The 15,412-nt window shown below is 38.0% G+C and overlaps 2 protein-coding genes across 3 annotated transcripts; one reads left to right on the forward strand and one right to left on the reverse strand.

Annotated features, from left to right (window-relative positions):
• The first annotated feature begins 576 nt into the window (after window positions 1–576).
• On the forward strand, window positions 577–7,402 carry amigo1 (adhesion molecule with Ig like domain 1). Of its 2 annotated transcripts, XM_004070675.4 has the most exons (3): window positions 577–1,061; window positions 2,019–2,104; window positions 2,236–7,402. In XM_004070675.4, the coding sequence occupies exon 3, from the start codon at window positions 2,341–2,343 to the stop codon at window positions 3,868–3,870; it is 1,530 nt and encodes a 509-aa protein (XP_004070723.1). In that variant the 5' UTR covers window positions 577–1,061; window positions 2,019–2,104; window positions 2,236–2,340; the 3' UTR covers window positions 3,871–7,402. The 2 variants fall into 2 exon arrangements, with proteins under 2 accessions (XP_004070723.1, XP_011475317.1); XM_011477015.3 differs by lacking the exon at window positions 2,019–2,104.
• A 1,724-nt stretch (window positions 7,403–9,126) lies between these two features.
• On the reverse strand, window positions 9,127–15,005 carry LOC101158606 (synaptophysin-like protein 1). The gene is made up of 6 exons (XM_004070403.4): window positions 14,813–15,005; window positions 14,642–14,719; window positions 13,797–13,915; window positions 13,518–13,722; window positions 10,834–11,025; window positions 9,127–10,748 (listed from the first exon to the last, which is right to left on the reverse strand). Exons 1-6 carry the CDS (start codon window positions 14,828–14,830, stop codon window positions 10,626–10,628), a joined length of 735 nt encoding a protein of 244 aa, XP_004070451.1. The 5' UTR covers window positions 14,831–15,005; the 3' UTR covers window positions 9,127–10,625.
• Window positions 15,006–15,412: the final 407 nt, after the last annotated feature.

Here is a 15,412-nt window from a genome sequence, read left to right on the forward strand (position 1 = left end):
GAGTTCAGGTGAGCTTCCACACCTGTGAAATGAAAGTGAACAATGTTTTCGGAAGTGGACCCAACACCCCCACTATACAAGCTCTGAAAGCTACAGAACATTGTTTTGTAATGAAGGATTGGGTTTTTTTGCTCACTAAAGCCCATCCAATCTGCATTTTATCACCAACCCACTTACAGTAAAAACAGCAAAACCATTTTTGATAGAGATGATTACTTTTGAAATAAAAATAATTACTCATAGTAGTCTGCTCTGATGTCCGAGCGCCTACATATATGGCAACAAAATAAAAATAGTAGCACTACTCAGAACACGTAGTTACTGTTAACACACTGTGCTGTCAGATGGTAAGTGATGATTGACTGGAATGAGGACTGGAAAATGAGACAGCTTTGTGTAATGTATGGTCACATGTGAAATCTGGCTTTGTTTACCAGACAGCAGTTTCAGTGTTGTGCCTGAAAAGTATGCCCAGTTGAGACAAATGCAAGAATACCTTTCTATTACACTCTGATATTAATGTAAGATGAGATGTGAAGCAGAGGTTTGAGGCAGAGACCATATTTAATGTTTATTTTTGTTCAAATCACTTGTAAAACAGAAAAAGCCCTAAGGAAGAGACCTTTCCATTCATAAATGATGGGGCTGAACAGAGAGCTCAGGTTCAAAAAGGGTGTGTTTGTTTTTCCTCTTGCTTGAAGCATGAATGTACACAATAGCCGTGTGAAAATTGTTATTATTTGTTGAGTTGAAAGCCGTTTGTTGGACAAATGTTTGTATCGCACAAGCAGTAAATGTGTTTGACATCCTGGGAATTAAATTAATCTCTTCCACTACGAATGCTGCTTCTCTCCATTTGATCTTATTGGCTGCTTCGACTTGGACTTTTCCATTTCCTCTCCTGGGTTTTCTGCGCGTCTGAGGAGAGGTCACTTTGGTAAACAGCGCCTTCTGGGTCTGAGCGCACCGTCGAGCTCAGCCACTGCAGCGGCGGTATTGCAGCGGGGTGGACCACCAGGCTGCTCTTTTCTCATGGTTCCCACAGCCGCTGATGAGACCCGGTAAGTGGACCAGACATGCGTAAGCTCGTATTCGTGCGAAATGTGTCCATGTGGAGTCTTTTGAAAGCTCATTCAGAAACAGGTTCATGTATTGAATGTAAGAATGAGCGCGTAATCTCTGCCCTTTACACAATTTTAGATTTTTCTTCCTTTTTTTGCGCTTAATTGTGGTCGTGGACGGCAGGGAGTATTTACGCAGGGGCGGGGGTCTGTCTTTTCCCTGCCTTGGTTGTTGTCTCTGAGCAGCAGACACGGAAGCTCAGTCAGAGTCAGACGAGGGTTTTTCTCCCGAAACCGCGCTGTAAACAAACTGCTAATAATGATGAAGCCGGCGCATCTCTTCGGAAGGCAAGTGTCCTCCTCTCCATCTCTCCAGCTCCTCTTTCCATGCTGTGATCGTTTGCTTTCAAGCAGAATGCTGCAGTGCAACGCGAACACCCCTCTTCCACAAATGGGCAAGAACATCACAGAACACGACACGATGTGAACATTTGCACGCTTTTGCCCCTGCAGCCATCAGTGGCGTCGGACGGTGCAGCTGCGTTTCTCTCTGTGCGTCAGGGAGATAAGGAGGTGGCGAGGGACAGACAGACAGGGAAATAAGCAGAGAGGAGGAAAATCAATGGCATGTCTTCCAGGAGTGGGATTACTCATGGGTTAGCGTGAGTACTGCTTTGCGCCAGTGTGTTTATTTGAAAGAAAAGAACAACTGAACGAAAAGGGAAAGTTTGGACCTAAAGATATGAGGAAACCAACTAAGGGGCTTGATTTGTTTTTTCAAATAGTTTGATTTTGAAAAGTTTAAGACTACTTATATCTTTATTATTGAAATTACCTCTTTTTATATATTTTTTTCTTAACATTTTTATAGAAAAGACTAGCTGATGTAATTCTTTGTCAGTTGTGACGCGTTAAACAATATCTCATCAGTAACCATCAGTTATTTTTTACTTGCAGGGTTATTCAGTAGGGGTGTAACATTAATGGACTTAATCGATTAATCGATTTATATTCCTACGAACCAACCAGATTGATCGTCTGAGGCAAGTTGTTTCGACCCACTATGAATTTTGCAAACTTATGTGACCATACAGTGTGGTAGAATTTTTTAATAATGAGTCTCATAATAATAATAATCGAAATGTTTCTAAAAGCCTCTTTCTGTTTTTTTCAGCTCTTCAAAAGCCACGTTTCTGGGAATTCTTCTTCCGTTCATCTATGTTATGCTCTGAAAATGGGATCATAATAAAGCTCTTGGCGCTTCAGAAAAACCACCAACATGTTGCCACATTCGTCAAGAACAGGTGACAGGCAGTTGGAAGTGTTATCTCTGTGGAGTAGGAGATGGGCCTCAGTCCTCTCTGTCTGCATGGCTCTCCTCTGGTTTCCAGGGGCAGCAGGATCTGCTCTAAACTGCCATAAAACCTGTATCTGCGCCTCAAACATTGTGAGCTGCTCAAAGATGAATTTAAGCACCATCCCCACCAGCCTACCAAACTACACTGTTGTGCTGGATCTCAGCTACAATGAGATCGTGCGACTCCGATCCGACTGGACTACGGAAAAACTTCCAAATCTTCACAACCTCCTGCTCAGCCACAATGGGCTTCATTTCCTTTCTTCAGAGGCGTTTGTATATGTGAAACACCTGCGCTACTTGGACTTGTCGTCCAACAAATTGCAGCTGTTGGATGAGTATGTCTTTGAGCCTCTGGTGAACCTGGAGGTCCTTTTGCTGTATAATAACCACATTTCACAGATTGATCGTTTAGCCTTTTCAACCATGACCCACCTTCAAAAATTGTACCTTAGCCAGAACCAAATCTCTCGTTTTCCTGTGGAGCTGATCAAAGACAAGTTCCACTTGGAGAAACTTAGCCTTCTGGATGTGTCCTCTAACAAAATCAAGTTGTTGCCTATTGACGATTTCCAGAAACTGCCTGCTTGGATTAAAAATGGACTCTACTTCCACAGTAACCCTCTGCTGTGTCACTGTGATCTCTACACTCTTCTTACCCACTGGCACCTTCGAAAGCTCAACTCTGCTGTAGACTTTAAGGATGACTACACGTGTGTTCTGCCTGGTCCTCAGAAAACTCAGGTGGGCATTTTTGATCTCAGTGGTGAAAGTATGAATTGCAGCACATTCAAGGAGGAGGATGTAGAAGCTTTCCTGGGGCAAATACAGACCCTTGGCTGTGACACCAAACACAGGAGCATGGTGAAAACCTGGACAATGCCTGATAATGTATTGGTGACACCTGGAAGCAACCAGACGGCAAAAGTTCTGCTAGACGGTGCGTTGCAGATAGGTCCATTGAAGGTGGAAGACTCTGGGACCTACACATGCTTCGCTATGAGTGAGGTCCTCAATGAAACTATCTATGTGGTGCTGAAGGTTCACAACTTCACCAGCCAAAGTGTTGGGGAGACTTTAAATACAGCATACACAACCCTAATAGGCTGTCTTGCAAGTGTGGTGCTGGTGCTAATGTACCTCTACCTGACACCATGTCGCTGTTTCTGTTGCCCCAACAAGGGCAAGACTCGTGGAGAGGACAGCATCCACTCTTCGATGCTCAGCGTCACTCCAACCCACGAGGACCCATCACTCAAAGCCGAGCTGAACAAACACGTTGCTTTTATAGACTCGAAGGACTTGCAGGGACAGAATGGCAAGCTAAACCCAAATGGGGATGAAGATGATAATCTTGATGCAGAGGCTGCTTCTCTCATGAAGGGAAAAAGAAAGAAATCAGTGGCAGAGTCCATTAGCTCTGTTTTCTCAGACACTCCCATGGTGGTTTAAGGCGGAAAATGGATTCCACAAGACCGGATGTTTGTGGTACAAGATTGAACCAGGAGTGAGTTGGTGTGAATGGAGACTGCAAGATTGTGGAAGGAAAACGTGAGGGTATGTATTGCTGTTGATAGGAAAGAGAAGATATTTCTGATGGAATTAGAAAAATGAAGGACAATGAGCAAGACTTTTCCAGCATTTTAATTTGTAGCACTTACTTTTCATACTGTGAAGGAATAGCAGCGCAAGCAGACTTTGAAAAAAAAAATCTTATAAGAAAATTTAAAATGTACTTGCATTAGCACTCAGGAAGGGATGCATTAACTTTAAAACTTTGGAGAATTAAACATGCATGGACTAAAATTAGATTATAAGAACTTAATATTTTGCTCTTTTGGGATATATATAAAAAATAAAAGATTTTTCTTGATCAAAATTTTCTTTATTTGGAAATATGTGAGTAAATGTCCTTAATATCCCAGTAAATCATAGACAGTTCCCTTCCTGTAACAAAAAAAAGTCAAAGACAGATGTTTTATCATTTATATTCACGAGCTAATGAAGCATTACACCATAAAATCACATTATTAGAAATCATAAGTAAATAAAAGAAAATTGTATTGGTCATTTTTTATATCTTGTATTTAGTTGATACAGTCAATTAGATCATCTCAATCTTAGCTTTTAAAGCCCTTTTGAGCAGTTATTGTATGACCATAAAGAGGAATCTATCACATTCTGCACATTCGTGGTACAAAACTCTTATAGCTCTGAAAGGATATGTTAAATGTGTGTATCAATAGTTTCTTTTTAGTTAGTTTACATTTACATTAAATCTCAAAAGAGGCTTTAGAAGCCTCAAACTCAGAAGATCTCAAAGTGCATCTACATTAGTAGCAGAGAAGTATTTTAGTTTGACTAATTATCAACATATTGTCCTAAATCTGTACACAGACTGATCCCGTCGACCGTACAAGGACAGATAGGTATCTGGATGTTGTTCCATGAGGTGTCAGTCTCTGTTAAGCTTGTCCCTTGGCCAAGTTAGACCATCAGTTCCTGTCTGCCAGAACACCAGGTTGTTAACAATGACAAAAGACCAGAAGCTTTGATTATTTCATTTCGTCTGTGTGGAATATACACACCTTACACAACATCCTTTGGTGCTTTTGTTTGTTTACTTACTACTATTTAGGGCAAATCAGTCTCTACAGAGATCATCAAAAAACTTTAAGTTTATGTGTCTGATCGTGCTGAATAAAGACTTTCACATTAATGTAGCTGTTTTTTCCCGTCACTTCCTAAGAGTGTGATGTGCAGTAAATCCACGGGAAAGCTGTGAGTCTGAACAACACTGACATCTTGGTTGTTTTTTTAAACTATTTATCAAGAGTTTAAAGCAATTAATCATAAAATTACTGGAAAGTTCTCACAAGAATGAGGTACCTTTACATTTTTAAGTTGCTAAAAGGACATATCCAGATATTTTATGACATAATCTGTGGTTGGATTACCTTTATCATGCAAGATAACTAGTATGCCGCGCTTCTTTTATGAACGCTATTAAAACTGAAAATTCTATCTTTCTGTAAAGATGAAAGCACGATTAAATTAAACTATGTGATGCTCGTGTCAAAATGTAACAAGGCTTGCCTGCTGTAAATGGTAATTGCATCTTTTGATGGGAAGTAGCCTCCCTCATGTTTTCATGTCTGTGAGCCAGAGAGGATCGATGTGTTATCATGACTCACAGCGACACAAAGGCATTCTCTCCTCCATGTGTTCTGACAGCCTCGATTCATCCCAGATGTGTTTGGTGTCTCGGTGTCCATCTGTCATTAGGGAGCTGCCCTTTCTCATGTTCAAAAGCAGTTATCCAACCAGGCAGCAAATGCGTTGCCCTTTAAGCAGCCTGCAATTTGTTTACAAGGTCAAAGCTCGGAGTTTTCGCAGAGCATTTACAGTCCACCTGAGTCATGTAGTTGTAAGGTACTGTATGTTTAAGAAGTCATTAATGCCTTTGCATGTTTTTTTATTTAAAAAGTTCCTAGTATAGAGAACGACAGAATTACTTAATGAACATATTTCCAAACAAAAACTATTTCCAGGTGTCTAAATGCAGCACATTTACACATCGTTGGTGGAATTTTCACAGTTGCTGCGTGCACCACTGTGTGGGTGAGAAAGGGAAGTCGCTCTTGTCAGATAGGTGGTGTTAATTATTCCACTCAAGCAATTAAAATACCTGATGGAGGAGACAGACACTCAAAAAATACACACATTGAACTCAAGCCGACAGCCCAAGCATCTGTCAATAATAAGAACTTTTATTTTTTTATTTTATTCAAAACTGCAATAAATGCACGGTGGCTGCACTGCATCTCAAGGCACGGACGTCCCAGAAAGACTGTCAATGTAAGTTGCATAGTAAATCATAAATAAGAACGTGTTTTATTTACCAGAACACAAACTGAATCTAATGATTATTGATTGTTGGTCCACTCTTGTGTTGTCCTTTAACATGTTGCAGTTCTGTATACAGAAGAGCTGTTAAAATGGTCCTAACATAGGAGAACAGTGACTTTTCTCTCCAAAGCAAATCTGCCTTCCTGTACATCTATATATTCAATATATATATTAATGTATTAAGACTTTATCTGTGCTGAGTATTAATTAGTTGTGTACTATGTTCTGCCAGTGAACTGACTGTATTCTTGTGTATTCCATTGTTCATTTTACATTTTGTCCACCTCTGTGCTGCCGTTAGCTGTTGCATCATTCGAGTCTTATTATAAATGTTTACTCTTACGCAGGATTTTTGTCAAAGAGAGTTTATTTTACATTTGACTGAATCAGTTTAAAAGAAAATCTGTTTGAACATTGTCTCAGAAATTAAGTGGCTGCAGTACCATTTGTTAAATAACTGAGAGTAACATCCTTATTGGAGGAGTTTTGTCTGTAGCTACAGTTATATACCAGTCAGTGTTTGAGTTTGCTTGTAAAGACATAACTTAAGATATGACAGTGCTTTAGCCGATCATCCTGAAGTCAGATGATGTGGTGAAACACACAGACGGAAACCAGAGATGCTCCAAACAATCTTTCAAACACGATGCGGTCTCACTTATGTAATGGATGCTGGGTAATTGTTTTCTCAGGACTACTTCAGTTTCAGTGTAATACAACCTGGAGCTCCACCTCCAACCATACAGCTGTGAAGTAGCAATCAAGACAACTGCCATGAGGTGGGGATACTAAAAGCTAGCTGCTTTACAGAGTGTGACCACAAATGTCCATAGCACAAGGGGGGTTTGGCTTTACACAGCTCTGGAAGCACTACCTTTATTGACCACAGCTTCAAAGATCAGACGGATGTTTACTGACATCAAAACTAAAAGTTCCTGTAGCTAAAAGGGAATGGCTTTGCACGGTACGCTTAAAAACTTCTCTGACCGCAGGATACTGTAGAAAAAACAGTTGGCATTCTTGAAAAAAATGACTGTCATTTGACATAATAAAGGATATTGATACACACTTTACAGTTACATTGTACTGTCGTTTTTTTTCTCCACAAACCACCTTTTATCATGTTTACACAAAATGAAACTTCAAAACAACTAAATGAAAATATACTTTGCATAAAATTCAAATTTTAAACTGTAAAAAAGAATTTCTGAACACATGGAAGAGATATGTCCATGTAACTCAGCTATATTTTGTTGCAGTGTTTTTTTAAATAATGTATTAGATCTCAAAAGTGTCTTGAATATTTATCAATCTGATTTTTTTAAGATGCACCAGTGATGAACTCCTACCATCTTGTGGTTAGATCGTGTAGTGCATTAGAGGATAGCAGGCATTTTAAACTCCATTCCAGCAACAATAAAACAGAAAACATGACCTAAGCCATGAATATATTTTATTACCACATGAACTTTAAAAAAAAAAAAAAGTGTTAATTTTGTATTTGAACCTCTTTCAGTCATCCCAGTTATGTGTAGAAATCGAAATCACATAACACACGTATCCAGATGCAAACTCGTCTGCTGGACTTTTATATCTGTAGTTGTAGATTTAGATAAGTTAATTCTTCTCTAAGAGTTCTGGTAAATCGCCTGTCCGTCCTGGGGGAGGATCCCTCCTTCATGTGGGCACCCCTGAGGTTTCTTCGTTTTTTCCGGAATCCGGTTTTTTTGGGAGTTTTTCCTTACCGCGAAGGGGGGTCTAAGGGCAGGGATGCCAGTATAGCTTAGTCAGTTTGTTAGTTCATTTTAGTATTTTCCTATTGAACTCTTAGTATTAGTGATCCTTTTAAGTTCATGTTTTACTTCGAAGCCCATCGAGACGACTGTTGTGATTTTTGGCTATACAAATAAAATTGAATTGAATTGAATTGAAACTACAAGGAAGACTAATTCTTTAAAGTGCAAAACACTCTTCTGGTCTATGCTTTTGGATATCTGTACTTACAGCTCAGTGATTTTGTGACTGAAACAATTTTAGACACCAGTCTTCATCTGGTGTCTAAAAAATTGAAAAGGATCAAACAGGAACAGAGAGGCTTTCAATCAATATTCAGGTGTTAAGATCTCCACTTTCAGGCTTTGTGCAAGAACACACAAACTTTCCAAGTGAAACCAGTTGCCTTCTGCATCAACACTGCTCTGTTTTACCTTCAAAGTTGAGCAATAAAGAGATTTTATTTCTTGTATTGAATAAAAAAATGATATTGGACATCAAGTTAACATGGTCAAATCCAGGATTGTATCCATGATAAATCATAAAGAACGTACTAAAATCTATTCCTTTCATTTTGACAACCGTCTTTTAGAGGGAAGTTTTAAAGCACGCCCCCTGCTGAGTACAGATGCTCAGCTTAGACCTCGTAATTCAGAATACATCCAAGTTCCAGAACTGACACTTTAAGGCAATATTTATTTTGAACTTTTTATGATAAGGGTGGATGCAGAAAAAAATACATTATTTAGGATATTAGAGGATGGATGAAATGAGGCTGGTTCTATATTCATTGGAGTATTTTTAACAGAAACACATCAAAAGTCAGTGTTGAGAATTTTCAGGCAGTGAAAAAAAGAAAAAAAAATTGTATTTGCTTAAAAGAACATCTGTGAAGAGTTTTGAATCGTTTGTAGAAGTTGAAAAGAAGAAGATCATTTCTGTCCATTTGAACTACCGTATTTGCCCACAGTTTGAAAAGTCACCTTTCCCTTTCACATGAGGTTACCATTGAATAAGCTCACAACATTAGAAATGTTAAACTTTTATCATCACCAAACAACACTGAATGTCCACACATGGATTTAGATGCAACATGAACTTCACTCTGCATCAATACAGAAGCCATAAGAATACAGTACATCATGCAAAGCAACATCAAATAAAAAGTCTTGTATAACAGCAAAAATAGAAAAGTTATGAAAAGAGTTTCAGTTTCTATTAATCTTCTTCTACAACAGAAGATGGAAAAACTGCTGTTTAGGAGCAACTCAAAGACTGTTCTACGTGTACAGCGATGTACAAGTGCTGATCGAATTACTGTTTTTCCTTCTTTTATTTCATGTGAAATTAATTAAGCAATGTTCAATTAGGAAATTATGCACATGCAGCTATTTTCAAACAAAAATATTACTTATAAGTCTTTAACAACCCTAATGGCTAATCATCAGGAAAACACAAAGAATTTACTTGTGTTTTAAAAATGTAACTAGTATTTAGAATTATGACACTTTTCATCTAAAGATAGTTTGATAAAGTAAGAGAAAGGTCAGTATTGCTGTGAAGGTTAACATACAAAACCTTTAATAAGTCAAGAACAACTATTTAAGGTTAAACAGCATTAATTGCAAAAGCATAAAGAACTGCTACGATTATGGGATGTTTCCTTTTAAAGATGGAAGTCATAGGTGGAAAAAAAAGAAAACATGGAGAATAAACCCTGAATGCAAAACGAAACATTTGCTAACTTTAAGTGAAACTGCCTCAAAGGTAAAACTTCACTAAGACACATCACATTTTGAATAAACAGAATAACTATTAAGATATGACGTAACTTTTCAGTCTAAACTAGTTACATCACTGCAACAAAAGAGATGATAACAGGTACTGTTGTTTTCAACCTTGAGAACAAAAATGATGAAATTGTGGGATACGGTTGAAATGTATCCTCCAAAATCATCTGAACAGGTCATGTTTGTGATTTTTTTAAATAAATGAACATGTTTACTTTGTATAACTAATAGCCCTGAGTTCTAAGGCGATTGTACGTAGCATAGAGTCAGTATGAAACAAAAAAAACATTCACATTTATAATAAAATTAAGGAAAAAATATTCAAAAAATGAAAATCCAACGACTTATATATGTGCTTCCCAGTTTAAGCTCATTTTGAACACTATGGTCATTTTTAACCAAGATGTAACATCGTAAGGAAGCTGTTATTTTTAATAAATTCAAATAAAACATAAATTATACTGACGATGCGTGAAGATAAATTGAAACCTTCAAAATTCAGGTATTTATTTCTTCTGGAAACGCACCAGAAAATGATCAGATCTGTGCCAACAACTCATAGTATCCATGAAATCAGTAAAAAATTTGATTAAGTCAACAAAGGAAAAAAATGCAATCAGTTTTAGAAATATTTGTAGTACCTTCTACAGCTTTTCAACCCTGTTGCACAAAAACAACATTACCTTTTAAACGACTGAAAGGATCGTCCTACTCTGAAAAGAAAAACCTACACAGTTATGAAGGCACAACGCCCTCCTCCACTATTGGAGGCTGGTTGGTAGATTTGTGAAATGGTGTTTCCTTGTAGATGAACCAGCAGTTGCCCCCCCACAGGATGAGGTTAAGGAACCCAAACACCTGCAAAAAAAAAAAAGTATTTACAAGTTAGGCGACTGAGGTTGTGACATTGTATTTAACCGCTCAAACTTTGCGTTAAGTTTACCACTGAGGAATTTAGGCGGCCCATGAGGGGAAAGGCTCCTGCGGTGCAGCTGTTGCCAGGGCTTAGACACACTTCAAGTAAAGTGATAATGAACGTCGGACTGGTCGCCCTTTTCACGTCAGTCAGACCTTTTGCCCAAGCAGAGGACGATGTCAGCCACAAGAAGGTGAACGCTGCCGTCACCAACAGGTCCTTAAAGCAAAAAAAGATCAAATTTTAGGAACCCGACTGTGGGATTACAGGGAAATTACACAACAGAGACAAATGAGTACTGCAGCAAGAAAACGACCCCATTGGCATTCTTGTTAAAAACATATGAAGCCATTAGTCAGAGTTGAAGATTACAGGATATGTGGCTTGGACTTGAGTTTTAAGATGCACCAGATAAGTTAAAAGCAGTGACTTTTTCTCAAAAACTTAACTCAGACTTAAAATGTCAATTCTAAATAAAAAGATTTGACTTCATGTCAACTAATTTATGAAACTGCTAAGAGACTTAATGGAGATTGCTACGATGGAGTTTTAAGGGCACGGTGAGAACAAAAAAATTCTGGAGGATAATCCCCCCCCACCTCACTTACAGGAAAACAAAAAGTTGAAATGTCGAGATTAAAGTCGAGATAGAGTTTCGAGAAAAAAGTCGAAATGTTGCTCGAGAGAAGTAAAGCAGAGTCTTTATTTACGAGTTATTAAAGTTTTATTTATTGATGTTTGGCTTGCAGGATCTCTGCAGCCCGTTGATGAAGACATCTGTATACCTGCAGCTGTCCGCTTTAATTTTTTCTTCCTCCATCGAAGACAAGATCTCTAACTCTGTGTGACACTTCCATCTGAGGAGGAGCACTTTTTGGCATTTTCAACGTTCTAATGCTAATCTAACAGACTATTTTCATTCAGCTTTGTTGTTTTATGCTGAGACGGGACGCGGAAGGTAAACAGTGAAACCCCCCTCCATTGGTGATCTGCACATGACAGGTTCATAACGTAAAGTGACAAATGGACTTCTGGGTATTTGAATAAAAAGGAAAATAAAGTTTCGGTCCTCTTCACTCAAACGTGTTTTTTTCCTGTAAGTGAGAAAAGGGAAAAAATTATCCTGCAGAAATTATTTTTCTCACTGTGGCCCTAAAGCCCCATCGTAGAGTGCTGCTCCCTACAGGCTGTTTTCAGAACAACTACAAAGCCTGACTCAGTTCCAGTGCCATTTCTGACACTTAGCGATTGGTATTCTCACACAGATGGTTGAAAGTGCGTCATTGAAAAGAAAAAAAGAGAGAGACATGACCAAATAAGTCACTTTACCATCAATTGGTTTTAGAAAAAAAAACAGTTTTTAAACTGAATATTTTAAAATGGTAGAAGTTAATAGAATGTTTAAACAAAGCTTTATTAAAACATCAAACTGCTGGACTGCATTAACATTAAGTCTATGTTAACCAAACTGCAACACAGTTTTAATTTGTGTAGTTAATTTAAAAAATACACTTACATTTTTCTTTTATATTTCTGTGTAATGCAATCCAGAATTTGTTATGTTAACATAATGTACAGAAACAACTTAATATAAATTCTAGGTCAAACAGCAGCTAGTTTATCTGTTTTCAGACATCTTCATTCCCCCTCTAACTTTAAATTGATAAAATAATTAATATAACTTTTAGCTCTTGTGCTGCTGAACAAAGTTTATCCCAAAATGTCAGAGTGGAATTCAGGATCACTGCCAATTAGATGGACAAATTGGAAGTACTCGGGTGCAGGGACGTCCTGTATATTTGGCCTTTTTAAGCATCCGAGCAGAAGAGACAAAAGGCAAGGAAGCACAGCAGTGGATTTGCATGCAATCTACATGCATGCAAATCATTGTCATCCAACAAAACATCAAAACAAGCTCTTCTCTTTATATTAGCATGTAAACTGTTTTTGTAAATCACAATATGTTTTTGCTTTAATATTTTATTTCATTGAATATTTTTCTTAAAAAATGAGCCCTCAGCTGCTTGCAAACCACACAATTCAAACTGAAGGACTAACAGAAGCATGTTAGATGCATTTCCTATCCCCTCGCACCGGCTAAACTGGGAAAATAACATTGAATGTAAAGCGCTTAAAGAATAATTCACTAGACACCACATGACGAATGCAAAAATGGTCAATTTTAGATGAAATTAATTTTCTTGTCTAAACAGTACTCCACTAAAGTGTGCTTTTTCCTGTCAACTTAAGTTTTAGTCAAAAACTTGTTTGGTTTTTCATGCTTTTCACCTTAAAAAGAAAACCAATTCAGAAAAGATTTCTTTATTTTCTATTATGTTTAATGCAGCAATTCTTTTCCTGCATTTTAAAATATTTTGGTACTAAAGACATTTTGGACTATTTAGACATACCTGTGAAGGTGAAATGCTAACAAATTACTGTGGTTGATGGATTATTATTTTATGAAAGGTTTAAAATCCATTTAGTTTCCTTTAATCCCTTTTAAAGACCTTATACACTATAAACAATAAACATTAGGTTAATAAAGTCTGCAAATCAAATTTTGGAAATATAGAAGCTTTTTTTTTTTAAAGGTCCTATTAATTCCAGCTATAAATAAAAAATAAACACTAGAGAGCAGTCTTTGATTTGATAATATTAAGTAAATTAAGACAACAAATATTGAGAATAAAGTATCCAGACAAACATACCACAGTGGGGCCTCGGCTTGATTCTCTGTACAAGTGCTGGTAGCCCAAATAGAGGACTAGTGTGGCTGTGCAGTAGAGGAAAGCCAACACTCCAACGGTGACATAAAACTCTGCAGAAGATGAATAGTTCCCGGTCAAGTAGTTCACAGTTGTGGTTGTTTGATTGACTTTACAGTCAGGGACGTCAAACGAGTGATGCATCAGCCTGTGTGAGACATGAAGAAGGTCCTGTAATCTGATTATCAACACACAATTTTTCGCGCGTTTGCTTTAACACACCTAAAAGGATAGCTGAACGTCGTTTGAATCTCTTGAAAGGCACGTCCACTGCATTGGAGATTGAAACTGGTGGAGCCACTGTAACCTCCAGTCGTAGCAAAGGCAAATATGGAGAACAGCTGCAGACGCAAGATAGGAGAAGACGCCTTTGGCAAATGATGATGCTAGGGGCAACATTTCCAGTCTTTAAAACCCCATTCCCCTGGTTTAACCAGTTTCTCTCTGCAAAGCTCCTGATCAAGTAAAACATACAGGCCTGGGAGGAAAATAGATGCCTTTAGACTGCAAATTCAAAGTAAAACCATCCCACAGATTTTTTACCCCAATTTTTTTTATTGAACATTTGCAGATGCAAACACGACTTCCCTTTCTACTGATGCAATCCGGTTTTTTTTTTAAACAGGAAGCCAGAATTGCAAGATGTTTGATCTGCTGGGCTACTTTGTTTGCAGATGTAATGGTTCTTAATTCAGACAATCTAACATTTTATATACAGTTAAGTGCTTTCTAAATGAAAAAAATGGAGCACCGGTTGTTTAGGTAATTAATACAACTCATGAAATACTTGAGCCTAAAACACACATCAGCTCATAGTTGACGTCTTTTAAAAATGGGCTTCACCCTTTAGGTTAGTGCTGTTCAGGAGCAATGCAGGTTTTTGAGGCAGTTCTGCTGCTTTAAAATTGTAATGTTTCGCTTTTTAAAACGTGGAGAAGGTCACAAGACAAACAGCCCCGTCAGTTCAGTGAGGCATTCCAGCTAACGGGGATGGGCAGCCCGCATTCAGACATCACACTACAAACCATATGGCAACAAAAAGAGAGGATAAAAAGAAACAAACTCACCCATTCTAGCACACGGATAAACGCCAGAGGCTCCTTTAAGGGTCCCAAATCGAGATTTAATCCCGAAGCCATCACTTTCTAAAAAGAAGTGAAAACCAGAAAAAGAGTGTTGATCGTCAAGTTAGCTATTTGTTTGCTTTTAACCGTTAGACTTTTTCGCATAGCGGTTACCTGGGCGACAGACTCCATTGTTTTCACCAAACTAAAAACGTCTGCAGCGACAGTCCACTCTTGCTAAGCTTGTGTAAACTTTTTGTAGCTTCTCAATCTTGTCAAAACTTCTACACGACCTCAGCCAACCAGTGTTGCCAACGCCGCAGTAAGACACGCAGCAATTCGCTGACCCAGACGTCGCTGTGTGACGTCACCACCAAGTTTGCACGTTATTTGCATTGAGCCTTTCGTCGGGGGTAGAAACAAATACGCCTTGACATTATTAAGACATATATTAGAAATTACAAATGAAAGCCTAGAACATAGTTTGTTCAGGGAGTGGAACAAAACAACTATGTTTCCCGTCATGCCCCCGAGAATTGCTCCATCGCTGTTGTACACCACTACTCTGAAAGGTATGAGGTGCCTTTATGATAGGTGGAGCTGGGTTAGACATATCAACAATAAATTAAGGATGTATTACTTGTTTCAGGAAAAAGTTCAATTCAAAGTGATTGGAATGTTACACCTTTTCATGTTTTAAATCTCAAAACTATGTATACTAGCTCAATATGCGAAATTACCAACATTATAAAATTAACTATTGCAAAACTTTTG

Source organism: Oryzias latipes, chromosome 7, assembly GCF_002234675.1.
Source record: "Oryzias latipes chromosome 7, ASM223467v1".
Classification (NCBI taxonomy): Eukaryota; Metazoa; Chordata; class Actinopteri; order Beloniformes; family Adrianichthyidae; genus Oryzias; species Oryzias latipes.

Excerpts from the sequence above, each read along its gene's own strand:
- amigo1 (XM_004070675.4), top strand. The coding sequence starts at position 2,341 with ATGTTGCCACATTCGTCAAGAACAGGTGACAGGCAGTTGGAAGTGTTA.
- LOC101158606 (XM_004070403.4), bottom strand. Across the intron at positions 11,026-13,517 it reads CAAGCCGAGGCCCCACTGTG|GACCTGTTGGTGACGGCAGC; the intron begins GTATGTTTGTCT and ends TTTTGCTTTAAG. Across the intron at positions 10,749-10,833 it reads GCCGCCTAAATTCCTCAGTG|GTGTTTGGGTTCCTTAACCT; the intron begins GTAAACTTAACG and ends TTTTTTTTGCAG.